The sequence below is a fragment of the Procambarus clarkii genome, chromosome 94 (genome assembly GCF_040958095.1).
Source record: "Procambarus clarkii isolate CNS0578487 chromosome 94, FALCON_Pclarkii_2.0, whole genome shotgun sequence".
Classification (NCBI taxonomy): domain Eukaryota; kingdom Metazoa; phylum Arthropoda; class Malacostraca; order Decapoda; family Cambaridae; genus Procambarus; species Procambarus clarkii.
The window spans coordinates 13,180,728-13,207,802 of record NC_091243.1 but is presented as its reverse complement, the minus strand read 5'-3'; the positions used below and the strand labels follow the sequence as shown (position 1 = coordinate 13,207,802).

The window sequence follows — 27,075 nt, the reverse complement described above, 5'->3', positions numbered from 1 at the left end:
TAGCAACACATTGTTGTGTATACCTAAGCATGTTAATAAAAAAAAGTTTGTGTTTTGTCCGGATGGAAATTAAATTGAAATTGAAATAAGTTTATTGAGGTAAAATACACACAAAGGGATGAGGTAGCTCAAGCTATTCTCACCCCGTTCAGTACATCGTGTTAATACATACATAGACACACATCACAAGCAATAAACGTATTACCGAACATTCTGAGAGATGAACATGGATGGAGGACCATGGCAGCTCCCGGCGCCAGCAGTCAGGGTCTGGTCGTTTCGGACACGAGACTATTGGGCGAAACTCGTTTTCTGTTTATTAAAATCATGTATATTGCTGTGCTAGGCTGTATTAACTTAGATTAAACAGTAGGTCGCTCAGTTGGGTTAGGTTAAGGTAGGTAAAGTTCAAAATCGGTTGGCGAATGGTGCCTTGCTTGGCGAATGGTACGAGGTGCCTTGCTTGGTAACAGTCACCACTACTCAGCAGTTGTCAGCACGGTCTCCTCCTCCTACCATTATCCTTAAGATAACCTTGTACAACAAGTCAGTATTTATCTATATCTACCTTCACTCAGGTACGAATGTCATCAAATCCGTTACATTTTGCAGCTACAATTGTCATAAGACTATAATGAGCAGTTGATGTAGGTATCAATATCTGATTTCTAAAATCATATATTGTACACCTCGTCCTGCCCTGGTGACGCTCTATTACTCTCTCATCTATCCTTATCTCAATTATGGTATCTGTGCTTGGGGTTCTTCTACCCAAAATCATCTACGTCCTCTAATTACCTGACATAATTCAGCTATTATAATACATGTGAAACTCTGGCCCCAGGCAGGACTCTTCCCCCCTTATATCTTTGAATATGTTAGATATTAAGTCACTTCACAACCTCTCAAGTGTACGCTATATAGTATATAAAACTCTGAACTGTAATACCAATCCTGACATTAAACACTTCCTAAAAGGTCGTAACAGAACCCATGGGCACCGCACTAGAGACAAATACTTATTTGATATTCCAAGAGTGCGACTTAACTAAACTAGAAATGCTCTACAAATCAAGTGACCCAGAATGTGGAATGACCTTCCCAATCATGTCCAAAGCTGTACTTCTCTCAACCAGTTTTAAGTGAAAAACTAAGTACTGTGCTACCTAATAAACTAACCTACCTTACCTCCTAAATGTCAACCTATGTCTTGCTATTATCAAATATTAATGATTAGTGACTAGCAAAACTGCTAATAACTTTATAAAACTGCTAATATCTGCCATGTACAGTTGCCCGAAATCCTTTGCATAATAATGGCTTCGTAAATTGTGAAACTCCAGTCCCTACAATTTGTACAGTACTCCTTTGTTAATGTACACATTCTTTTGAATAAATTTGTTCAGACAGTATTGTATTGTATTTTAAACTTAAGAAAATTGTAGTCCATTTGTTTATTTACAGTATTCAAAATTACTATCTGCTCCTCAGTTCCAATTGCTGCTGTTAATTCAACATGTAATTATTGTCATTCTTTTCTTCTACTTCAATTCAATTTATATTTTTGATCTCAATTAGTCTTAAGTCTTAGTTTTTAAGTATTTTCCCACATCTTGCCTGAAACGCTGCACATATTAGTGGTTTAGGCATACGTAGTATATACAGTACTAGCTCTATCTAGAAATCCAACATTCCGCTTGTAAATCACTATGTATGTATGTACTTTTAGCTAAACAACAAATTTAAATTGAATTTTTAATTTAATTTTAATTTAATATCGTTTGGAAGAAAATATTTCCGATTTGGTAGAAATAAACTTTCAGACAAAAAATTTATCCACATATAGTAACATTTTAGTTGATAAACCAATAAGGAATTGTTTTACCTGGCAAATATCTATTCAAGAAAATGCTATTTAGCCATGCCATAGTAGAAGTTATGGCTTGAGGAATCAGGTTTTGTAGTCCTAGAAATGTTACAATGTAGAGTGTATATACTGTACAGTACTGTATAGTACAATATACATTATATTATAGTACAGTACAGTATGTTACACTTTGAAAGCATGATATAAATTTTATGTAAGATTTATTTATTTATTTATTTTTCGTTACAGTGTGTGATGATAAACGTTAATTGAATGTTTCGATTAGCCGCCTCCTTGTTGCCAGAGAAGGCTGTCCAGAGTCTCACTGCTGCTTATTTTCGAGGTATTTTTCCATCAACTTTTAAAAGTGTTAATCTAATGATTTTTTTACTTGCCCCATATAGGCCTTTATAGATAGAATGTACTGTATATATTATAGTACTGTACTGTATTTAAAAGTAGATATAAAATTGAAAGAAATTACTGCACCACACTGTAATTTACAGATTACCATTCAACATAAAAGGTGTTCAGAGCTGTGGAAGTTGTTTCTCATGCATTATTATAGTCTTAATTTCTTAACCTTACAGTATGATATTATTGGTTAATTGGATGCAAATTATGTATACACCTATAATTTATATATAATTTTCAAAATCTGGAAGACATCAAGAAGCAAGTACAGTACAAGAATCCATTCACTGTGCACTAAAGAGGCGTTCCAAGTAAGCTACTTGGACAACTCTGGCAAGGGGGGACCTCACTAAGCATACAAGGCTTCTTTTTTGTGAGTTATATATGGTACAAATATACAAGAACAATATCATTGTGTATTCCAATGACCTACCTTACTAGAAGGTAATCTTGTGGCCAGCTTTCCAATTGATTAGTCACTTATATGAGAATATTATTAACCACATCAGATTTATAGGTGACATTTAAGATCTATGGTAAAGTAGGAAGCAAATATGATACTGAGGCCTTACAGAGCTACATGAACTTAACAAATAGTGGAAAGACTGGCAGATGCTTTTTAATATTGAAAATGCAATACCTTGCATGCAGGGCATAACAATGCACATTACAACTATCAAATCAATAACACTACCATACCGCAGATTGGCGTAAAGAACCTAGGAGCCAGAATCCACCAGTCATTGAAAGTTGCTCAACAAGTGGAAACTGCAGTAAAATAAAATAAAAAAAAACTGAACCCTAGGAATAGTCAAACTTTTGGCTTCAAGGAAGAGAAAGTAGCTTTTCAACTTCCTAAACTTCTGGTGCACCCCCATTGGGACTACTGTATCCAACCATGGGCACCTCATCTTCAGAAAGACATAGCTGTTTTGATGGAAGGTTAATACAGAGCAACAAAAATCATCCCAGAATTAAGTAGACTGTCATACCATTAATGGTTGAGGGCCACAGGACTGATACTTCAAGCCAGACATGATGGGGCTGATCTTATCAAAATTACTAAAATACTGTAATGAACAAATTGGAGGACATTAGTCCAGAGCCCTTATTTAAAAGGTTAAATGTAACACATACTGTACAAGGGGCAACAGCTATAAGCTCAACAAGTCACATTGTAGAACAGAAATAGGAGATGCTCTTTCATCCATAAGAGTTGTAGGGTTGTAAAACCATGGAACTGCCTACCCACTGAAGCTGTAAATGCTAAGACATCACTGCAGTTTAAAAATCCAGTTCGAAAAAATCCACTGGAAAATGAGGGAGGGAGGGGGACCTTTAACAAGTTGCCGGTTTCCTTTTCTTGTCTGCGTTACTAGATGTGGTTTTCAGGTAAATTCAGATAATATTTGTACTGTACCAACAAATAAAATATTTACTTTTCAGCTAACGCCTGGTACAACATCGGTGGGGGTAAATTTCACAGTTCTCAAACCTCTATTGATCACGCCACAATGAAAATACAAATTTTGCCAGCACTCTCTGATAACTACATGTACCTGGTATGTAGAAATTATTATAGTTTCATTTCATTTTACCCTATGATTAGTGTAACTGTAGGTATTTAATTTGCTTTATCTACTGGACAAATCCACAAGGGCCATGACAAGGGTTTGAACCTACATCCGAGAGGATCCCAGACGCTGCCTTAATCGGCTGAGCTACAAAATGGTAAAAGTATTGCAACGGGGAAATCATTCTGACCTACCACGGATCCTGCAGTCTCCCGAGTTTTAGTTTTAGACAATTTAGAGTTTTACACAATTCTCCCGTGCACCCGAGCTCTGCCAATAGGCTGTTCTACCTATTCGCCCTTACTTCATTACACACAGAAATCACAATAACATGATGCATCAAATGAACAAATCCACAAGGGCCTATGTAGTGAAGTAAGGGCGAAGAGTTAGAACAGCCTATTGACAGAGCTCGGGTGCATGGGAAATTGTGTAAAACCCTGGTTTGTGTCTCGGAGAGACTGCAGGATCCGTGGTAGGTGTGGATGATTTCCCGGTTGCAATTCTTTTACCATGTTGTAGCTCAGTCAATTAAGGCAGCGTCTGGGATCCTCTCGGACGTAGGTTTGGACCCTCGTCACAGCCCTTGTGGATTTGTTCATTTGATGCATCACGCTATTGTGATTTCTGTGTGTAATTATCTACTGAATTTGGATACTTTATACAAAAACTTTGCAAGCACTTAAATTAAATAATCTTTGGATGTAAATAGGAGATAACATACTGTATCATCTTAATTATTTATTGGAATAGGTTCTCAAAGTATTTCATAGAAAATCTTGAGCCATGAAAATAATTTTTGGTTTGAGGTATAGTCAATGGCCCTAATTAATTTTTACCATGATGGGTCATGGCTCTACTTTCAAAAAACAAACTTTAGAGGTTGGATCCTTGGAAATAGTAGTCAAGAGAGAAACCTCAGTACTATACTGAGAGGCTTTCTGGTAAATCGGACATCATGGCGCCTGACAGCTGAGTGGACAGCACTTCGGATTCGTAGTCCTGAGGTTCCGGGTTCGATCCCTGGTGGAGGCGGAGACAAATGGGCAAAAAAGTTTTTCATCCTGATGCCCCTCTTACCTAGCAGTAAATAGGTACCTGGGAGTTAGACAGCTGCTACGGGCTGCTTCCTGGGGGGTGTAACAGAAAGGAGGCCTTGTCGAGGACCGGGCTGCGGGGACGCTAAGCCCCGAAATCATCTCCAAGATAACCTCAAGATAACCATATGATATGTTGGAATTAAACATTTTATGCATAGATTAGTGAAATTTTCTGACTACTGTATTTTATTTCCTATTGATAACAAAGCACACAAAAAGTATTAAGGAAGTGTCTTAAATTAAAATATTTGGTCAACATAAATTACTGTATTCAGCATATATAATTTTTTATTTTAATGTTTTAAATCTTCCTTTTTGCAGTTAATGGATGAAAGTAGTAAGGAAGCAGCTATTGTAGACCCTGTGGATCCCAAAACTGTGTTAGCAGCTGTTAAAGAAGCTGGAGCCACCCTTACTACAGTTCTCACCACTCACCACCACTGGTAGGCTTCAATGGCTTTACACTTGGACACACACGAGTCAGTTGATCATGCCCTAACACCTTTCCTAAAGGATTCTTTATGCCTCTACTTAGCACGGGTCTGAAGGTTATGTGAGTAGACTAGTTAACAGGAATTTTTCATGATCGTATCAACCAAGTTTTGCTGACCACCATTGTTTTGGAAATTGCAGAGGTAGGCAAGCAGGTTGCTGATCAAGACATTTTTTGCTGCTTCCACTCCTAATGGGGAAAATTAGAGGCCAATTTGGTGAGGTGTGAGAACATTACAATTGATCCTCAAATTCATACAATCATAACTTATATACTTTAAATCAACATTTAATTATTTGTTCTTAGTTAATCCCCTTGTCACTAAACCTAGGGCTTTTTATTACCCTGTTAATTAACCATTACTAAGCTAATTATCTTCAAGATCATTTTTTTTTTTTATGATTATTATTTTTCTTATTATTTTTTATTTTACATTTATATTGTCAGTCTCTACTGATTTTCTGGGGGGAGCCCCGTCGGCTCCCCGGAGCTATCCCAGGCTGATATGCTAATGTCAGACTTTGGCATCAGTCATGTGTATGGAGTTCTTAGGCCTACCGGGGACCACGGCCAGAACCGGGCCCCCTCAGAGAGGCAAGGGGAGCAATGGCCTATAGAAGCCCCCGTGTAGTTGGAAGCATTCTATGTCTGCCATCGACCGGAACAGGCACCCAGAAAGGTAAGCGCCCCAAAACAAACCCCTATTCTGGTTAAAATTGCTACCTAAAACCGAACTAGTGGATAGAACTCCCCAACCGAAAACAAGCAAACTAGTGTGACGTCACACACTGCCGCGCCGCTGTCTGCGCAGCTCCCCCCTCCCCGGGAGGGGGAAGGGGGAGCCCCAGACCCCCCGCGCCGGCTACCCACACCTCAGTTCTTGAGGCTGATGCTATAGGCGATGGTCGTGTGCTCTGGCTCCGGTGTCGCTACTGCACTGTGCTTTGAGTGTGGTGTTAGTTTTGGGGGTGCATCATGTTTTGTGTCCGGTTGCGGCGCTTCGCCGTTATTTGCGCGCCACAGCTTCTGTGTCCGGGGACGCGCTGTGGGTTGATCCGGTTTCCCTTCTTCCCTGTTCGCGGGTTCGGGTCTCTCAGGTCGTCCGCAGGGTTATTAGGTCCAGCCAGCCTGCGGTCTATCCCCGTGCCCATGACGTTCGTAAGTTCGCGGCTCTTGCTGCCGTCTTTGGGAATATGTCTTGGTCTGATATTCGGGCGCGGGGATTTTGGCGGTCGAACAGGGTCCTGGCTGCTCGTTACCTTGTGAATGTCCCTGGGCCTCGTCGGGCCTGTGTTGCTTTGGGTCGGCGGTTGCAGCCAGTTGTCTCGGCTTCGAGTTGAGGGGTGAGCGACGACCGCCTCCCGGGTAAGTCCCTCTTTTTCTGTCTGTGGGTAGTTAGCTCCGGGGAGCCGACGGGGCTCCCCCCAGAAAACCAGCGTTGACTGTAATGAAACGCCATTTTTTGGGTGAGTCCTGGAGGCTCCCCGGCATCCCTCCCTCCCTCCGGTCGGCGGTTTTTCGCGTTTTTGACATCCAGCCTCAAGAACTGAGGTGTGGGTAGCCGGCGCGGGGGGTCTGGGGCTCCCCCTTCCCCCTCCCGGGGAGGGGGGGAGCTGCGCAGACAGCGGCGCGGCAGTGTGTGACGTCACACTAGTTTGCTTGTTTTCGGTTGGGGAGTTCTATCCACTAGTTCGGTTTTAGGTAGCAATTTTAACCAGAATAGGGGTTTGTTTTGGGGCGCTTACCTTTCTGGGTGCCTGTTCCGGTCGATGGCAGACATAGAATGCTTCCAACTACACGGGGGCTTCTATAGGCCATTGCTCCCCTTGCCTCTCTGAGGGGGCCCGGTTCTGGCCGTGGTCCCCGGTAGGCCTAAGAACTCCATACACATGACTGATGCCAAAGTCTGACATTAGCATATCAGCCTGGGATAGCTCCGGGGAGCCTCCGGGACTCACCCAGAAAATGGCGTTTCATTACATTCAACGCTGGTTTTTTGTGTTTTATTTTATGTAACTTCTGTGTCCTCCCTGGCTATCTATTGGATCTTTATTTTACTTCTAAATTGTTACTATTTTATTGTATCTGCTCTTATTCTTGTGTTTTGCTTTATCGTGTATCTTGTATCGTGATCCCTCTGCATCTCTATGCACACTGATATTGATCCTGATCAAAATCTTCTGTCTCATATCTATACCAACCAGCACATTGATCATCATTATTGTAAGTATTTCACAGCACACCAGGCTAAAAACAAACTCCAAAATAGAACCTATCTATCAGTTTATAACCAAAATGTTAGATCACTTGGTAAACATTTTGACGATTTAAATGCACTACTCACAGCACTAGGTACTAACCTATCGTTCATTATTTTAACAGAAACTTGGCTAAATAAAGACTATACCCAACTCTACAACTTAGCTGGTTATAAAGCCATTCATAACTGTAGGCCTAATAAAAAAGGTGGTGGCACAGCTATATATTACAGAGATACATTTATCTGCAACAGTGTTATTAGTGACAGAGATGACTACTGTGAATATACTTTTGCTCAGTTTACAATTAAATCCCTTAAATCCTCTTTGACTATTGGAGCCATCTATAGATTTCCTAATACTAACATAGCTTCTTTCTCAGACAACCTAAGGAATCTTATTATAAACAACAATCTCAACAAAAACCACATCATTCTGGGAGGAGACTTTAATATTGACCTGGGTCAACAAAACTGCTCTCAAGTTGACTATTTCCTTAACAGCATGAACTCCTGTATGCTAATCCCCACTATCACCAAACCTACCCGAGTCACTCAAACATCAGCCACTACCTTGGACCACATATGGACAAACATAACAGCTCCCCTTGTATCTGGTATAATCTACGACAGAACAACTGACCACTATCCTACCTTTCTCATAGCGAACATGGACATAACACCACCAAAAAGCAAGAAACTTTCATTTAGGCTACACAGTGAATCAGCTTTAGACAATCTTACAGAGGCACTTCACAATATTAACTGGGATTCTGAATTCAATAATACCCATGATATAAATTCATTAGCTAACCTCTTCCTCTCCAAAACTCTAAGCCTCTACAACCTTCATTGTCCCCTTCTTACAAAGCAAGTAACTGACAAAAGATTAAACAATCCATGGCTCACAAGTGGCATTCTCAACTCAATCAACAAGAAACATGAATATGAAAAGAAAGTTAGGATTGGCCTAGTTTCAAAGGAAGTAGCTAAAAGGTACTCATCAATGCTTACCAGTATCATAAGAAAGGCAAAACTTGCATATTATGTGAATAGATTCAATGAAGCAAAAGGCAACATGAAAAACACTTGGAAAACTATCTCTAGTATCCTAGGAACTAAACAACACTCACATAACCAAATTAAACTCTACAAGGATGGGGATATACCGTCAACTGATTTAGAAATGGCAAATGAATTTAATAGTTTCTTTTCATCGGTTGGTGCTAATCTTGCCAGTAAAATCCCACAGACTCAGACACATATTAACACATATCTCTCAGGCAGCTATCCAAACTCTCTTCTCCTTTCACCAATCAGCCCGGCAGATGTTGTGTCCATCATACACTCTCTAAAAACCAAGGCAGGGAACACCAGTGAAATTCCGTCCATTGTGTACAAGAGAGCCTCCCATGCCCTTGCCCCACCCATAGCACTACTGTTCAACAAATCTATAGAGTGTCACACCTTCCCTGATATCCTCAAAAAAGCAAGAGTAACGCCAGTCCATAAAGGAGGCAATCCGGCGGACATAAACAATTATAGACCAATATCAAATCTACCCATTCTATCAAAAATATTTGAAAAAATTATTTACAAACAGCTCTATTCCTACCTCGTAAAATTCGACATACTCAGCCCCTGCCAGTTTGGCTTCCGGTCCCAAAAGAGTACCAATGATGCAATCATTAGTCTCCTTGACATTATCTACTCAGCCCTTGACAAAAATGAGTTTCCGATTGGACTCTTCATTGACCTAAGAAAAGCCTTTGATACTGTTAATCACAACTACCTCTTACTTAAACTCCAGCATTATGGAATCCGAGGCCTTGCCCTTGACTACATCCGATCCTATCTTAGTGACAGACACCAATATGTAACCATCAATGATACAACTTCTTCCACTCTACCAATTACCGTTGGAGTGCCACAGGGCAGCATCTTAGGACCTCTTCTATTTCTTATATATATAAACGATCTGCCTAATGTCTCTAATATTCTCAAACCTATATTGTTTGCTGACGATACTACCCTTATCTACTCAAACCTCAACCCACATACACTAAATAATGTTGTGAATAATGAATTAAAAAAAGTCCACTTATGGATGTCAACGAACAAACTAACATTAAACATCGAAAAGACTTGCTACATCTTATTTGGAAGCAAATCATCAAATGCAATTCAGCTACAGATAGACAACATTAACATCAGTAATAAAAATGATGGCAAGTTTCTTGGCCTATTCCTAGACAAGAGACTCAACTTCAGCACCCACATTCAACACATAACTAAGAAAGTCTCTAAGACAGTTGGTATACTCTCCAAAATCAGATATTATGTTCCTAACTCTGCTCTCCTCTCACTATATTATGCACTAATCTACCCCTATCTTAATTATGGTATCTGTGCATGGGGGTCTACCACTGCAAACCACCTTAAGCCCATCATCACACAGCAAAAATCTGCTATCAGAATAATAACTAACTCTGCTTTCAGACAACACTCAGCTCCCTTGTTTAAATCTCTAAACTTGCTAAATATTAACTCCCTCCACACATTCTCTTGTGTCAACTACATTTACAAAACCCTGTTCTTAAATGCAAACCATGCTCTGAAACTCTCCCTGGACAGATGTAATAGGACCCATTATCACCACACCAGAAATAAATATCTCTTTGATATCCCCAGGGTCAAACTTAATCTGTGTAAACACTCTATGCAAATTAAGGGACCTAGTCTATGGAACTCACTCCCTAGTGAATTGAAAAACTGTAAAACTTTTGCCTTATTTAAAAGCAAAACCAAAAAGTACCTAACTTCATCTATTTAGTTTCCTACACTGAGCTTTAAATTTGCTCTGTACCTAGTGGTACCCAATCTCATAATTTTTATGTAATATCAAACAACCTTATCATTGTGTTCATTGCTGTCTTCTTTTATGTGCTAGCCATATGCTGTATTGTGACTACCAATTTTTGTCAACTACCATTCAAGCTGTCATTGCAATCAATCTTATATTGTTTCTGCTGTATTGTGCCTACCAATTTGTTGTCAACTACCATTTTAAGCTGTCATTGCAATCAATCATAGCTACCTATGTGCTTTAATATACTGTACCTATAATTTTCTCTCATCTTTTTTTTTTTTTTTTTTTTTTCATTCCATGTAATCTGTTATCATTTTTTTGTCTATAAATTTTGCAAGTATTTACCTCCTTAAAATTTTCTTAGATTAAGGACCTGCCCGAAACGCTGCGCGTGCTAGTGGCTTTACAAGACTGTAATTACCATAATTGTATCCTCTCATTCCTTATGTACATTCTTGTATATGCATAAATAAATAAATAAATAAATAAATAAATAAATAAATAAATAAACATCATAAATATACAGTACTGTACAGTATTAAGACCCATGAACATAATTTAGGTGATGAACTGTAACTTATAAAGTTTGCAATGCGTTGGAGTCCTTGGTGCTAATACTACTGTCATATTTTCTTCCTCACTGTCATTAAATATTGCTTTAATGTGTTGTTTCGAATTAGCAGTAGCAGCAGATGGAAATCCAAAGTGATATCTTGTACCTAAGTAAGTTTATTGCCATACTTGGGTAAGGAGGCATGTTAGGCCAGTTCATCAACAATCCTTGAAGAGCAACTCACGTTAAGTACACTTAACCCATGATACAACCAGCTAATATCTGTACGTATTGACATATACATGAACATACTACTGTACATCTGTACGTGTGTAGCGGGACTGAAGAACCAAAGCTCAACGCCCGCGAGCACAACTAGGTGAGTACACACATGTAAACAGAACACAATAAATAGCAGTCAGTCCCTAATAATCTTAGAATGAAAAAAGCGGCCTGGTCCTCGACCAGGCCTCCTTTTTTGTTACACACCCCAAGTATAGAGGCCTGGAAACTTTGTGAATATCTCTGTGGTACCAGAGCCAATATTCCAAGGAGCTACTGATGCTGCTCAGAAAAGGACATTTCATTACATTAAAAGATTGATTTTTGTCATTGTATACTTTGTTTATTTACAGGGACCATGCTGGAGGAAATAAGGAACTGGTTGAGATGTTTGGAAAGCCCCTGAAAGTAGTGGGAGGCGATGATCGTATTGGCGCACTTACCCAGAAAGTCAGTCATGGAGACACTTTTAATGTAGGTTCCCTGAAGATAGAGTGCCTTTTCACACCATGCCACACTCAGGGACACATTTGCTATAATGTTACTTCTGATGACCCTGAGCACAAACCTGCAGTATTTACAGGTAGGTATGTTTTTGTGTTTCTGGGCAGGTTTCTTAATTAATGTACTTACTGTATGAGTTTTTCATTGTATAATCCAAGGATCCTTACATTACTGTATTTGCAAATTTAACATACTAAGTATATATTACAGGGGATACTCTGTTCCTTGGTGGATGTGGCAAATTTTTTGAAGGAAATGCTGTCGAGATGCATAAAGCTCTGATTGAAATACTCGGTGCTTTACCAGATCCCACAGTAAGTGTTATTTAATGTCTATTACTGTATTATTGTTTGCAGTAGTATCTCTAGTGAATCTTTGGAATTTAGTCCAATCAGAGATGATGGTTTATTTTCTCAGTACATGTTTCCTAAGGAAAACAGACTGCCTGAAACTGTTAATGCCAAAAAAGGTTAAGGGCCGGATTTATCAAGCAGTTACTCAAGAACTTACAAAACTTTGTTCTTATCACCTTCTTGGCAGTTAGGTTGCAATTTAACAAACTGTTTATAAACACTGATCTTTTTAAGAACAGTGAAGCCAAGACACCTCCAGAGCACTCATAACTTCATAAATGCCATTAAAGTCAAGTTTTCCCGACTACACAACTGGAAACTCAGAATGCGGTACCTTCCTCAGCAGATCCCATCATGCCAACAATATATATACTTTGTGTGTTTGTAACTCGCAATAAATAGGTATTTTATGGAAATAAATAAATATTAGCATAGCAAGTTTTATATAAATACGTAATATGTCAATATTAACTGCTATTCTTTTAAACTAAGAGAAGCCATTAGTCAATGTGTTTTTTGTAACAAAAATAGTTCACCCATAATTAAAGTTGTTAAGTATTTTAGTAATTAGAGGCCTATATATAAAATTATCCATGGCAAATTAAAATGGCCAACGAATTTGAATTAGGAAATCTCGCTTAACTTTTTTAATAATTGCAGCATTCAAATACTTTTTATGCTTGAAATCATTTACCAATATGTGTAAATAATATAAATGCCAAGTAATAAAGACAAAATCTTTACCTAACCTCACCTAGACCAATTTATTGGAGTGCAGTGCAAATTTTAATGTATAATACTCTCAGCTATACTGTATATATTATTTAAAGTACATTGATGTACTTAAAATAATTAATGTTTTTTAGATCTTATATTTACCAATAATACTGTATTTATACCTTGGCAATATTATAAACATTTGGAAGCCTGAAATTACTAATTTAATAAACAAATTACCAGAACCATCTTTAATTCAGTACATGCAAATTTGGAGCCACAGTGCAAGCATAAGATTAATGTGTAACTAATTTGCATTGTTTTGTTTCAGTATGTTTATTGTGGACATGAGTATGCCTTACAAAATCTCATGTTTGGCTTGCATGTAGAACCAAACAATACTGCAGTGTCTGAGAAAATTGCTTGGGTTCAGAAGCGACGTGATGAAGGGTTACCTTCTGTCCCTTCTACTATAGGTAATTATAACTGTGAAGTATTATAGTACCAATGTTTCCCAACCATATGTAATAATGATGAAAGAACGTACATATATGTAGAAGAAACTAGAAGTGGAGAGAATACTTTGAGAATTTGCTAAATTGATGAGAGAAGTGAAATGTGAACATAACTTTGGAAGATATCTTTGGAATAAGCAAGTGCATCTGTGCAGAAGCTAGAATGTTGGAAAGCTGAAGGTGTACATGGAAAAGACATAACAGAAAACCTGTTGGTTTACGACATGGTAATCTGATAATAGAGAGATACTGTTTACAATAAATTATATATAATTATTTCTATAAGGTGAAAATGTCAAGACAATATGATTAAGCTCTATAATGATATATGGAGCAGCAGATCTCCCCACCCTCTTGCTCATACTGCCAGCTGGAAAAACTTTTAAGACTGTAGCACCATGCTACAGAGTCAAACATCCCGGAAGCTTGACAGGAAAGGGAATATGAGTCTTGTCTTACTATTATTAAATATTAATAGTGCTAAGAATAGTCACTGCTGTTACTAAAATGAGATACACTAGTTTAATCTCTACCATTACTACCAGCTCTCTCTCGTCACATGAGCCATATGATTTAAATTTCTCACATTTTAATATTCAACAAAAATTGTGTGGACAATTTATGAGAAGTGATAGGGAAAAGGCCTAGCTGCTAGAAGTTTGTGAAGAGTACACACCCAGTCTTACAGGAGTTGGGTGTTGCTATGAACAGTTGCATGGAATGGGGTTGTGATGGTTCTCCATAAATACTGTACTTAACATTCCTCACTTCTTGTCCTGCTAACATTTCACATCAACTATCATTGTGTGTCCATAAGTACATAAACTCATCATCAGTCTAGATGTACAACTTTAATATATTATTTACATGCCACATTGACCTTGTCATTACAACCCTGCCCCCATGGAGGGTCCCACTTACAAAGTTTTACAAAGCCTTGACCCACATGGTCAACGCCTTTTTCTTTGAACACTATTAGCATAGTAACATTAGTGACGATAACAAATTGCATTTGTATACAGTATTAAGGTAATCATGAAATGATAGCAGGATTTTTTCATGGCTCAAGTTAAACTCTACTAATTCCATATAGAGCTCCATATTAGCATCATGAGTGCAAAACCAAGACAGCAATACTGTATTTTAAATCAATATATGATCACTGCATTACCCCCATGAATCAACACATAACCACATTTTAAAGATTAAAATGAATATTATACATTGAGATGTATATCATGTCTTGAAAATCTGAAGCCCTTCAAATTTCAGGTGAGGAGAAGCAGATCAATCCCTTCATGCGCGTAACAGAAGCTACAGTCCAGCAACATGCAAAAACATCAGATGCAGTAGCAACCATGGCTGCCATTAGAGCGGAGAAGGACAACTGGAAGGCACCCAAGCTTTAGATACAGTATGAAGAAATGTAACTTATCAGTTGGCAATAAACTGGGTTTTTAATGTGAAAAAGATTTTGTTAATGAAGTACAGTATCTATAACAGTGATAATCATAAGTACTTTGAGGAATGTCAAAATCTACTGTATTACTCCACTGCCACTTGACTTCAAAGAACACCTCAACCCTTGCAATGTCTGTCATCAGAAAAGTAATATCTAAGACTTTCCCAAGCTTATATTTGATTTTCATTAATGATATAAATTTAAACACTGTAGTGGTACATGGTACTAAAAAAAAATATCTTGGTTAATATGTGGTTGTATAGTAAAGTCATATTTGTATTTAATTTTATTTTATTTTCTATTCTACTACAAGTGCATATTTTATCAGCTTTTGGGATATAGTATGGAGCAGGTACCCGAAGCAACTCTACTTGTTGTTGTGTATAATTTTCAATATTCCTTGTCTGAGTTTGTAGGATGGATTTTAGGCAAAATAATTTCAAATTCAAGTTCAGACTTACACAAAATTGCTTTGAGCCATGGACAGACTAGACCCTACATTGATATTATTAACAAAGGTTCTGCTAGCCATCTACAAAGTTTCAAGCAGTATACAAAGGTATTTTGGAAGGTACAGTATTTCATTTCTGTATATAATTCAATTAAGTCTATTCTGTATGTAGTAATTTGAAAATATGCACAAGTCCATTGCTCAGGGAAATATATGATAAAACTCTTTAGTATCTAACTACAAGTAGTAGTTTAATTAATAAAGTTTGAATAATAGTCATGCAAAACTTGTTTAGTGTGCATGGTTGATATACATCAACAAAGGGCCATAAAAAAAGATAATAAACCATTACATAATTTACAGTACTTCACTTCCCACTGAGCACACGTTAAATGTAGAAAAATCAAAATTTCAGCATAGACTTTCCTAGAGATTCACGTTTCTTTATATCTTGTCTGCAATGAGAAGCCAAAGTGTGGTGAAATCAAATTCTCAAATTTTGCATGTATGTCAAATGGGAGGTCAATGCTGAATATTACAAGACTGGTGGTTTACCGTTAAAGAATCTACAAAGATCTTGTTTAATGCTTTCTTTACCCATTTTGAAGGACTTTATCCTACCAAGGGTCAAAGTGAAGCCCCCCGCGCAAAAAAAAAAAAGCTTTTATAGTAAGCAAACCACCCGCTTCTTCCAGTTGCATTAATTACAATCTGCCTTTTTTTTTGTACATTTAAGTGGGATATTTCTTAGTTCTCTTATTACAGTTCTAAAGGGTTTTCTTTTTCTAACAATAAAAAATGAAGTTTGGCAAAAAATTTAAAATGGCAGAAGTAACTCGACATAATGCCATACATATCCCAACTTATTTTTGCATTCTGATGCAAAATCATGTTATCCACACACTTAAAAAAATCCGATAACTTTTCATTAGTGTCATGCATAATATAGTATTGCATCTGTTCTGTAGAGAACTAGTCTGAACATTTTAATACCAAATTTAGTTATATTCCAAATATAACTATAAATTTAATCCAATTGTAAAAAAAAAATCCAGAAGGCCAAGCAGCCTGGAGAGCCCATGTTTGGTTTGGCCTTTCCACGCATTCCTAACTAAAGTATTAATACAGTACTGTGGTCGAAGTTCACAAAGTACGGGACTAGGGTCTGCACAATGTATTGAAGGCAATACCAACACTTAAATTTTCTACATAAAGGCCCAGTTGTGAAAGAACAAAAGGTTCCTGTGCTAAGACAAGCCCACATGATTTAAAGCATGAAGACCATGGGTGAAAGTCCAGTTTACAAAATTGCACATTTCTAGGCAAGCTTCCTTTATAACTACAGAGCAATGAGGCAATCTACTAGTCTTCAATCCCTTTGCATACTGTGGTAGTAAACCTCCAATATTGTCCATTTATACTCTTAGTATACCAGTATTTAAGATGGAAATTCAGGCGATTGTTACCTCAAACGAGTATTCCGACTGATCTTGTCATGGGTTCCTAAGGTCCCTCTATAGAAGCCCATTGTAGATACAATGCCTTTGATGTCACTTATTGGCATACAGAGTGATGGAGTTTAATATCCCACAACAGGCTGCTGGTCTTCCCAGTTATGTGCCTTGATAATTTGAAAGTGGTTCAAATTCTGCTGACTAGGAAAGTTATTGGAAGCAACTACTGTAATCAGAAGGCCCATTTACTATAACTTTCATGCAGAGTGATGCAATTTTCATGCACCAACTTTCGTTATTCGAGGTAGACTGCCTTCAAGGCTATGGAACATTGAACCTAACCAGAGTGATCAATGTCCAGCACCAGTTGTCTAACCATAAATTATTTTTAGCGGTTCTCTACAAGACGGCCAATGCTATGCATAGGAACCGACTTATGGATGCTCCATAGTAGTTCTTTATTAATACTCTTTTCTGCCTTTTTAATCATTTGAAAAAATAGGGGGGGGGGGGGGGCCTTATTGGTAAGGGTCATTTACATTGTCATTTGCTCCTATGGCCCTCCTGCCACTTATGATAAGTGGAAAACTTATTGAGCAAGGTTACATTTGTCCCTGTAAAATTCAGAGATATTTCAGTTTCCCCAGGCATGACATTTTACACAGTTGTCAAGAGGTATCAAAAACAATGGGCAAGGCTAGTTAGATTTTATACAAGTAATAAAAAACTTAAAGCAAAAGGACTTCAAATAAAAGATATTTAGGTAGAACATTTGCAATTATTTCGTCCCAAATTGGTAACCAATGGCAATACGGTAATCTATGTAATTCTGCAAGAGGCGAGTAATCACAACAGGCCCTCAAGTGCAGTTCGTTACATTTCCACCCAGGGTCTAACATGTTTATGTGGCAACAACCCATTTAGAGAAATTTCACAAATAGTTATAATGCACCTGCAAAGATTTGATACGTGTTGTCCATGAAAAATTATTTTCTAGCGCTTGCCAGTAGCCATGCTATTAGTCTAATAAATTACCCCATCTCCATCCAGTTTGAAATTTCCATAGTGACTACACAAACAGCAAGGGAATGGGGTGTAAGACTAAAGAAGGTTTTGAACATGCTCCATAATAGTTATTTATTAACTTTACAATAGTAGGTTATATTTAAAATAAAATTCCACTTCCATGAAACTATTAAATTTATTACACGAGGTATAAATAGTTTATTATTTGGCGTTACCTGCATAACCATAAACATAACTTACTATATTTTAAGCTAGATGTAAAGAGACCATAAAGGTAACTAAATAAATCCAGTAATGAAACCTTTGACATGTTAAGGCAGCTAAACATTCGTGTTTAATTTCCCTCAATTCTCGCTACTGAAGTATTCCTTGCTGCCAGTAGGGTCTGCCTTCATAGTTTTTGCTCCAGGCTTCCACCCAGCTGGACAAACTGCAAGTAAACATTTTAAGGTTTAAAATTCCTGTAGTTACAATTACAATATTTACAATTTAAAATTAGTTACAATAGTTAAACTATTGACATGGTATTTTAACTACAGTATTGTATTGCAGAAGGAAGCACTGTACAGCAGTTCCAAATACTGCAGGAATAAAAGCTGCACATTACTACTAATAGGCCCAAGTTTGTGTAGGCCATTGCCTCCAGGGTGTGACCATGATGAGAGAAGCACAAGTGCTAATCTATACCAAAGACATGAGTGGGTTTAAGTCTAGTACCAAGTTTTTAGGAAAGTAATGTCAAGGACACTTCAATTTTGCACATGTAATGCAGACTATTTTGCTTCCGAGGTAAAATCAGAAGCCAGTATCTGGGCTTTGGTTGTATGACAAGAAATTTATAGCAAGTTATGGAAGTTAACCCCAAGAACTAAACTAGGTACATGGCTGCAGTAGTCAAGTGGACATTGGTCTTAAATAAAATGGAAATGTCAATTTACAAAATACAGAGCAACTAGAAAAATTCTATTCCCCCCCACCCCCTTTTTTACAGTACATGCCGAGGATTATTTCTTACCATGGAATCCAGCTTTGTGCCTTTTGATAATTACTTTATTACCATGGAGAAGAATTTCCAGCACCAAGTAGTTTAGTGTTACCATTTTGTTTTTCAAAAACTAACCCTTATCCCACTTTTTTAACTGAATTTTGTTTCACACTAGTGTCACAATGCCCATGCACTTCTAGGAGAACCCAGGAAACAGACTTTGCAATCTTTATAAAATTATAAATTTAAAACCTACATTTTTCTAGCTACAATAGTCGGTCAGGATGCCTCCATCATGACTTGCATTATTACAGAGACTTAACGTGCAGTCCCAAACAGTTCATGCTGCCACCCCCATGCACTACATTATTTTGTGCTCACTGAATTTTATGGCTTAGTTCTCAAAATTATAAAAATTTTGGCATGCTAAAGTGTCAGGGAGAGGCACTACAATTAACCACTGCACTGCGCAAAGCACCTTTAGGCACTCAAGAGTTGTGCTTTTTGTTTTTTAATTTGGCTATATTTTAATGTTTTTTAATGTTTTCATTACTATTTGTGTTTTGAAATGGAAATAGTTGACTTTGGAAACATTTTGACATTAAATTTACCTGAACATTTGTAAAAATAAAAATATGTCCTTGTCAATTGCACCAAGACGTTTTTGCCGAAAATAGGTGAGCAGTGCAAGGGTTAACACCCATCTTACCTTCCCCATGTTCCTCAACAAACTGAAAAGCTTGCACAAGGCGCAAAGTTTCATCTACATCACGTCCCACTGGTAGATCATTTATGGTTATCTGTAAACATTAGAAAAACATTAAGCAAAATGTTTCTGCCCAATTTAATTTGACAATTTATTACATTCTGCAAGACCTGTTCAAAGTACTGTAAATCAAATTAAAGGCAACATCAAAAAAACTTAAGTTATATCTAGTCAATTTAAAATACTAACGTGGGGAAGAAATTATTCCCCCAGCCCACATTGCTCTAAATTCAGTTTTATGTGCATTGGTTATTACTAATTAACTTGTTAATGGCACAAGCTGCCTGTATCAAACAGTAAGCATCCATTACAGTAAATGTTTTGACGATAACTTGCCTGACGTAGATTTTGCTGGCCATCAATAATGAAAAGTCCACGGAAGGCTACGCCATCATCCTCTTTAAGGACTCCATAAGCCTTGGAAACTTCCATAGATTTGTCAGCCAAGATAGGAATGTTCATATTTCCCAGTCCACCTTCCTTGCGAGGAGTGTTAACCCTGCGGGAAAGAAATAATTCTGCACTACATGGCCCTTTAGCAGATTACCATATTAGGTACTCTATGGGGTGCCTGGGACAATTTTGTCACCAAGCCTCACCCACACCCTCCATGGCTTACTACATGGACATTTCCCCATCACCCAATTCCACACTTATCCAGTCAACCTTCAACTACTAGCACTACTATTATCTGTTTACCACCCAGACCAAAGTTAAGGCGGTATGCCACTAGGCTGGATTATTTAACAGGTGGTACACACACACACATGGGAACTCTGGTGGAAGTCAAGTACCCAAATGAGCTACAGACAAGGAAGAACCTTTGTCTGCAATTAGTAAATGGAATGCACTAGGAAGTGATATGAAGAGGGCGACTCCGTACCATTTTAAATGTATACTGTATATGATAAAGAGCTCGAGACACTCGGGAATCTACACCAGGTATTTTTTTTTATTTAAGTATGTAACACGAGTGATCTTCAATAATGCCAACTATACCTTCCCAATAATTGATCAAAGGCATGGGGGGGGGGAAAGGAGGATTAAATCTTTGTACATTAATAGATGTTTAACATTTTATATAGTTATGGAATTTTGGCAACAGGCCCTCTACAATTTTTGTACATAAATCTATCAACAGTGCCAAGATACATACCATGCCAAGTGAGAAAAATGAGAGTCAGTAGAACACGCCACCACTTCACAACCAATATTACGAAATTCTTCTACCCTGTCCGAGAAGGCAATAATTTCTGTGGGGCAGACAAAGGTGAAGTCAAGTGGATAGAAGAACAAGACGACATATTTGCCTGCGTAGTCTTCTAGTGAAATTTCTTTGAAAGCACCATCCACAACTGCAGTGCCTTTGAAGACAGGTGCAGGCTTGCCAATAGCAGGTACTTGGTTACTCATTATTAACTTTCGCTGCAAAGCCTGTGGAATTAAAGTTTTTATAAATTAAAAATCTACACAGGCAAAATTCATTGTGCAATAAAAGTTGGTGTCAAAGGATAAATGGGAAAGCCAATTTTAATTTTAAGCTAATGTAATGCCATTAAAGAAATTTACCAAAGTAGATATTTGTACAGCCAGGGCCAGATCAACCAACAGGCCCCTCTAATACCCCCTGGTAGATAAAGGTAGTCACATCAATGACCATTTTACCACAATGCTATTACTGTAGTCCAGAGTGCATCCTTTGAAGGGACAGATGGAAATTGCCATGTGGGCTTTAGCGAAAGCCACCCGAAGTACTGTACAGTAATAGAAGTCATCTGAGCCTCCTACCCAAATAATTAATAATTTCTGGCATTGAACAAGCATGTTTGACAAGATGACTTAGATTGGTTAATGTTGGTAATTTAGGGTAGACTGAGGTAGACATTTGACAAGCAGCAGCAGTTAACCAGTTTAAACAAATTGCTGTGGTGAAGGTTGATGTAGGGTGGAAACATGGCATGCATGTAAATTTATTTTTATGCAATAAAGTAGATATACATACACAACTAGAAGCATTTGTACTGGTTTGCATTTGTAATGGTTTAATTTGTTTGGCATTTGTAATGCATTTGTAGCATTTTTAATGGTTTAACCATTTGCAATAAGCAATTCTTCCATCTTTGCTCATCACACAAGTCATGGAAAATTTTAATTTAGAGGAACAGTTTCCAATATGTTTGAGCATTGTTTGCCACTACCAGCAATAATGTTATTCTATGCATGACAATCACCATTATAGATAGAGGCTATCCTGAGAATGCCTTCAGGACTGAAGGGGCATATGGGCATACACTGGGATAGTCTCACCTTATGAATTAATGCCATTATTTTAGCATGGTTTAGTGTTGCCTTTTCTGTTAAAGTAGCAATCCTAATTTAGGGCCTTTATTTTAAACACTGAAAACCTACCAAAAAATGCTAACCTAGGTGCTGTGCCCAGGAACCCATTGTCTTATTATCCAACAATAAGGAAGTCGCTACCTGGGCTGGAAACCAAGGCATACAGTGCAAAGCTACACAATGCCAAGTTGGCATTGAGAGTACAGCTGCACACAACCAAAGAGACAAAGCAGGTTAATCTTATTTAAGTTACTTTGTAGCATGGTTAATTTGTCTTAATTCTGAAGGGAATAATGCACACTAGAATTAATCACTAGTGGGAAGGTCTACACCATACCTCCTGCCACAGACTTTTATAATTTATAGTTTCCATTGGCTTCATGTAGTTTTATATCTTACACCTGTTACTAAAACCTTAGTCAAGTTTGTACAAGTTTTAAATGAAATACAGTAGTCAAGGTCTAAAGTTTACCATCTTACTTTCACAATGGTGATGTGCAAGACATTAATCAAATAGTGACCAAATTCTGCAAACTCTACAAACCTGCGAGTTGTGCATCTTCACACCATGCTATGAGGACCAACATTTGACATGCTATAGTCTAATTACATTAATTGTAACTAAACTAAAAAAAACTATCACAAGTGCAGATTTAACAACTGATAAACTTTAGTTCTTAAATAAGTGGTGTGGTACTTTAATAGTGGCAGTTTGTAAATTTTTGTAAAAGCCTGGAAAGATTTTTTAAAACCCTTTACTTACTACTACAATGAATTAGGTTTATTAGAATTAATGTCACCAAAAACAGAAGTGTCATTCAAGAAAAATTAAAATTATGTTTTAAGTAATGTGCAACTTTCAAGCTCCAATAATTTCAAGACGACAATTGGATGAAATTATTGTCAAGCTATTTAAAATTACTCTTCAAAATGGTGAAGTTCAAATAAACAATGCGACAGCTTAAAATAAAGCTATTTTTTTTTTCATATGCAAGTATCAAGACTAACATCACAGTGAGGGTGTGCAACTGCCTATTTTTTGCAGTTTTAGACCATTAAATAGAAACCAGGTATGTGACTTGCAATAAAAAAAATCAGTACAGTACACAGAACATCTGTAGACAAGTTACATCTTCAAACATACTTGCTCAAGACATTGAGGTTCACAAACTTGGTTCTGCCAATATGGAGATATCTCGGGCACATCAGCTTTAGAGGCTTTTATGCACCCCAAACCCATTCTGTAGGCAGCATTGGAAAAGGTACAAGTGTGCAATAGGCAAAGGTAATAAAACGCAACTGCCAAGCCAGTATAACTTCAAGAGAATTCAAAGGACAGTTTGGCTGCAAGGACTGACTAACTGTGCTCAACCACTTGGGCTATCTGGAATCTAATGCTAACCTTGCAAGAAGTGGCCTTCACTAAAAAGTGGTTCAAGTTGATAGACAATGTGCTAAAGTTCTGTAGGTTTGGGGAACGCTAGAAAACTATTTGGATGCAGATAAAGTCAAGAACGTGGCTGAAGTGTTGACCAAACCACACTAGACGAGACTATAATGGCATAAGATTGACTGAAACGTCGTCGTTTCTTCATCTTTCAGTGTGGTCTGGTCAACATTACTGGTATTTAGATATTACTTTTAACAGATTATCAGTGCTTAATGCCTAGCAACTAAAAGAATCTTTCACTTTAGTGATTACATCATTCTGTTTAACCTAGATTACTATTGCAGGTTTATCTTCAAAGTCTAATTTAAAAATAAACTTCCTATTTGGAAAGTTAAGAATTTTTAAAGGCTTCAGAGTGTTACATGCCACAATAAGAAAATGTGGTTCCTTTGAAATTAAACTTTTAGCCAGCAGTTTAAGTGCCAACATAAATAATCTGTAATCCCCTAAAGTACAGCAATTACAGTACAGTATACTTATCTGGACCCCTTTCCTAATTCATTTTTTTTTTTTAAACTAACCATATGCATTCTATGCAGAATTTCATTTTTCCACCCCCCTTGTTTACAGTAAGGTTAGTTACTTACAGAACCCTTCAATGCTACAAATCTACATTATTGTGGTAGATACAAAGTTTATAGGCATTTATGGATTTACCAATATAGTAACTAAATGTCATGGCTTACTGTAGTTTAATAGTATTTGAGCAAGCGGTACAAATGACTAATCTACATTGTATTGTACATTTAATATTTGAAGATCTAGTTACACAGCATTAGGTATACAATACGTACTGGTAGCAAAGTTTAGTTCATACAAAGATTTCATATTTATGTAGCTACAATTAATACTCAAATAAAAAGGCCACATCTGGTGTTAAATCACCCAATTTAGATTTTAAATACAAATTTAAATTTTAAGTTTTTAGGCAAGTATCTTTAGCCATAGAACATCTCCCCCCCAAAAGAAATTTTCCCAGTAGCAGTACAGATTATTTGACTAATGAATATGGCTAGATACATAGCATAGCCATTTCTGGCCTTCAAATACCACCTTGCCATCTTTTACATCTCTGGTTCTCGTGAGTGGGTATATTAACTGCCAGATTAATATACATGGTTACAGAACTGAAGAGGAATGAAAAAAATTAAAGGAGGTGAAGTCTTGGCAGTTGGGAAAAAAGCCACTTTTCAACTGTACCTCAACCTTTGTTAACACGTGGGTACAGGAACAGACTGCTTTGTTTTTTTTTTAGCAGGCCAAGAGCTCTCATCCAATTGCTCATAATAGGCTTTGCCCATGATCTTTGAACAACCAGCCAACACTTTGCCAGGCATCCAATTACTGTACTGTTGGGTTCACAGGGGGGAAAAGCTAAAAAGACTGGTGCACAAGTCAGTCCTCCCTGGCCATGATAGAAATTTAGACCACATCACTTTCTAAAAATTAACACATGATGAACGTTCCATTACACAACTAGCATTTCTAAAAGCTAGAAATCTTAATATTCTTTGATTATTAGTTTAGCAGAATAGCTGGATACAGCATCTTAACCTTTGAATAACCATTTTCAGATGGCCCAGTATGTTTCGGGTACGATGGATATTTAAAAATCAATGCTGGATCATTACCACATCCTCCAATTATCAAGTTAAAATTAAAGTACCTCTTCCAGAGATTCTGTTCCACATTGCAAAGTACAGTATAGGCACCCCTCAAGTTGCACTATAATGCAACTTTGTGACTACTGTATATAGCAAACATAGCTACATCAAATCTACATAGAGCGGCTTTAACATTACAGTACCACATTACCCAGGGGTCTTTCCGGCAGTTCCCCTCACCCACTTTCCTTTTAAATAAAAAGTAAGTTTTACATTTATAAACCTACCCCTAGTTAAATCAATTAACAAATTTGATAAAATTTTGGTACTATAAACATTTCAGCAATTATCACAGGGTACAGTAGTTTAAGTTTTAATACAAATATTTAAAAACCATCCACCCCCTCCCACTCAAATTTGTGGCAGTTACACAATTCTTTTCAGCCACTTTAGTTTCATTAGTACCACTATCCTTACTGCACAAGTATTTTAGTGAAGTGGTTAAAACCACTTCCTTGATATGATCCATTTTTTACACTAGCTAACCTGAAAAGTTAAGGCTTCCTTCAACAATGTTAAGCACTAATTTTACGTTTAACAGTAAAATTAAGAATAGTTTTAAGCCAAGATACTATTTTAACGTCAAAATTGTCAGACTAGAGGACAAATCTTGTCGAATAGTGACCGAGGAGACCTGTAGGAGGCCATGTAGAGGCCAGGTAGAGGCCGGGCTCCAGTAGAGGCGGCAAACTTCCCGGGCGGGTTGTGTAAGAGCCGGTTATGGCCTCAGGGCTCCTGCCGCCGCCACCCACACTACACATCACCAGTAATATTGCAGAAACTCTGCCCACTTAGTGCCACCACTTGTGGTACTAGGTTAGTTACAATCACCTGGCACAACCCTTAGTTGTCCGGGGACAACGCCACCCACCCACAAAGGCCTTACCCCTAGTACCACCCTATTGCCACCGTGTCACCTCAGGATGATTACAAACTCCGTAATGTTAGTCCGTAATGTGAGAGTTAGTGCGAGGTGTGAGTAATGCGGGGAGAGGTGAGAGAGTGACTGGTAGAGACCAAGAAGGATCAATAAGGCGGGAACCCGGCGGCGGGTCCTCACCCACCCGCCACCCTCGGGTATCAACTCTAATTAATGTCAAACATCACACAATGGCCTCCCACCATAACTAACCATCTCCACCTACTAACTAATAACAAATACATTATTAAAATAAGTCAAATGAAACGTTACTATTTTTTTACCAGGAGACACTAACGTTGTGAGAGAGGAGTAGTGCGCGGACCTGCAGCCTGGGCGGGAGTGGTGGTGGGAGGCGCCGCCACCACCAGCCACAACCCCACCTTCCCTACCACCATTACCCCCACCTACCACCCCCCACTCCACCCCTCCTCCTGCCCAAAGCATGCCAAATCCCCCAATTGAATCGTCCGGCCCTAACATCCGGGAATACTGAAGAGTTTCTTAACATCTTCAAGACGAGCCCTCTCCTCCACGAGGACACCAGTCAGGGAACACTTCTTCCCTTTCATAACGGACAAATCCCCCCTAACACACCCCACCTACCAGACTACACCCCTTCCCTACCCCCACCTAGCACAACCTTCCGACCACGTATTAATTACCAACCACACTACCACGGCACTTCCTATACCCTATACCTGCAGAATGTGTAGTCACATGCTTATACATGAAGATTAGAATTTGGGATGCTAGAGAACATTGATAGCTTTGTTAAGTGTTATCTATTCATGTGTTCATCTAAATGACTTGAAAGCTTTAGCTCCCGGAATCCCGCTTGTCTAACTGCACTTTAAATTATGGTGTCTATCTCCACTTTAATTATCACATACTATTTATTTTATGCTCTAATACTAAATAAGTTAGACAGTAAACACTAATGTCTACTTATTGCCAATATAATTCGTGTGCTTAGCTCCTCCCTTTGCCCCTTGCTGCTGTACCCCTTGTCAAGCAATGTCCTTGTTTTTCATATCTATTTCCTGAGAGTGTTTTGTAT

General features: G+C 37.9%; 2 protein-coding genes across 7 annotated transcripts; one reads left to right on the top strand and one right to left on the bottom strand.

Moving 5' to 3' along the window:
* The first annotated feature begins 337 nt into the window (after positions 1–337).
* tzn (tenzing norgay) lies at positions 338–15,769 on the top strand. Of its 3 annotated transcripts, none has more exons than XM_045729652.2 (8): positions 338–397; positions 2,117–2,210; positions 3,728–3,843; positions 5,277–5,398; positions 11,763–11,992; positions 12,124–12,227; positions 13,315–13,459; positions 14,771–15,769. In XM_045729652.2, exons 2-8 carry the CDS (start codon positions 2,141–2,143, stop codon positions 14,905–14,907), a joined length of 924 nt encoding a protein of 307 aa, XP_045585608.1. In that variant the 5' UTR covers positions 338–397; positions 2,117–2,140; the 3' UTR covers positions 14,908–15,769. The 3 variants fall into 3 exon arrangements, with proteins under 3 accessions (XP_045585608.1, XP_045585606.1, XP_045585607.1); XM_045729650.2 differs by lacking the exon at positions 338–397 and adding an exon at positions 422–578; XM_045729651.2 differs by lacking the exon at positions 338–397 and adding an exon at positions 433–546.
* A 2,278-nt stretch (positions 15,770–18,047) lies between these two features.
* Prx2 (Peroxiredoxin 2) lies at positions 18,048–26,420 on the bottom strand. Of its 4 annotated transcripts, none has more exons than XM_045729655.2 (5): positions 26,314–26,420; positions 20,799–21,076; positions 19,979–20,141; positions 19,586–19,676; positions 18,048–18,321 (listed from the first exon to the last, which is right to left on the bottom strand). In XM_045729655.2, the coding sequence occupies exons 2-5, from the start codon at positions 21,053–21,055 to the stop codon at positions 18,236–18,238; spliced, it is 597 nt and encodes a 198-aa protein (XP_045585611.2). In that variant the 5' UTR covers positions 21,056–21,076; positions 26,314–26,420; the 3' UTR covers positions 18,048–18,235. The 4 variants fall into 4 exon arrangements, with proteins under 4 accessions (XP_045585611.2, XP_045585612.2, XP_045585613.2 ...); XM_045729656.2 differs by having other exon boundaries at positions 26,300–26,415; XM_045729657.2 differs by lacking the exon at positions 26,314–26,420 and adding an exon at positions 25,983–26,107.
* Positions 26,421–27,075: the final 655 nt, after the last annotated feature.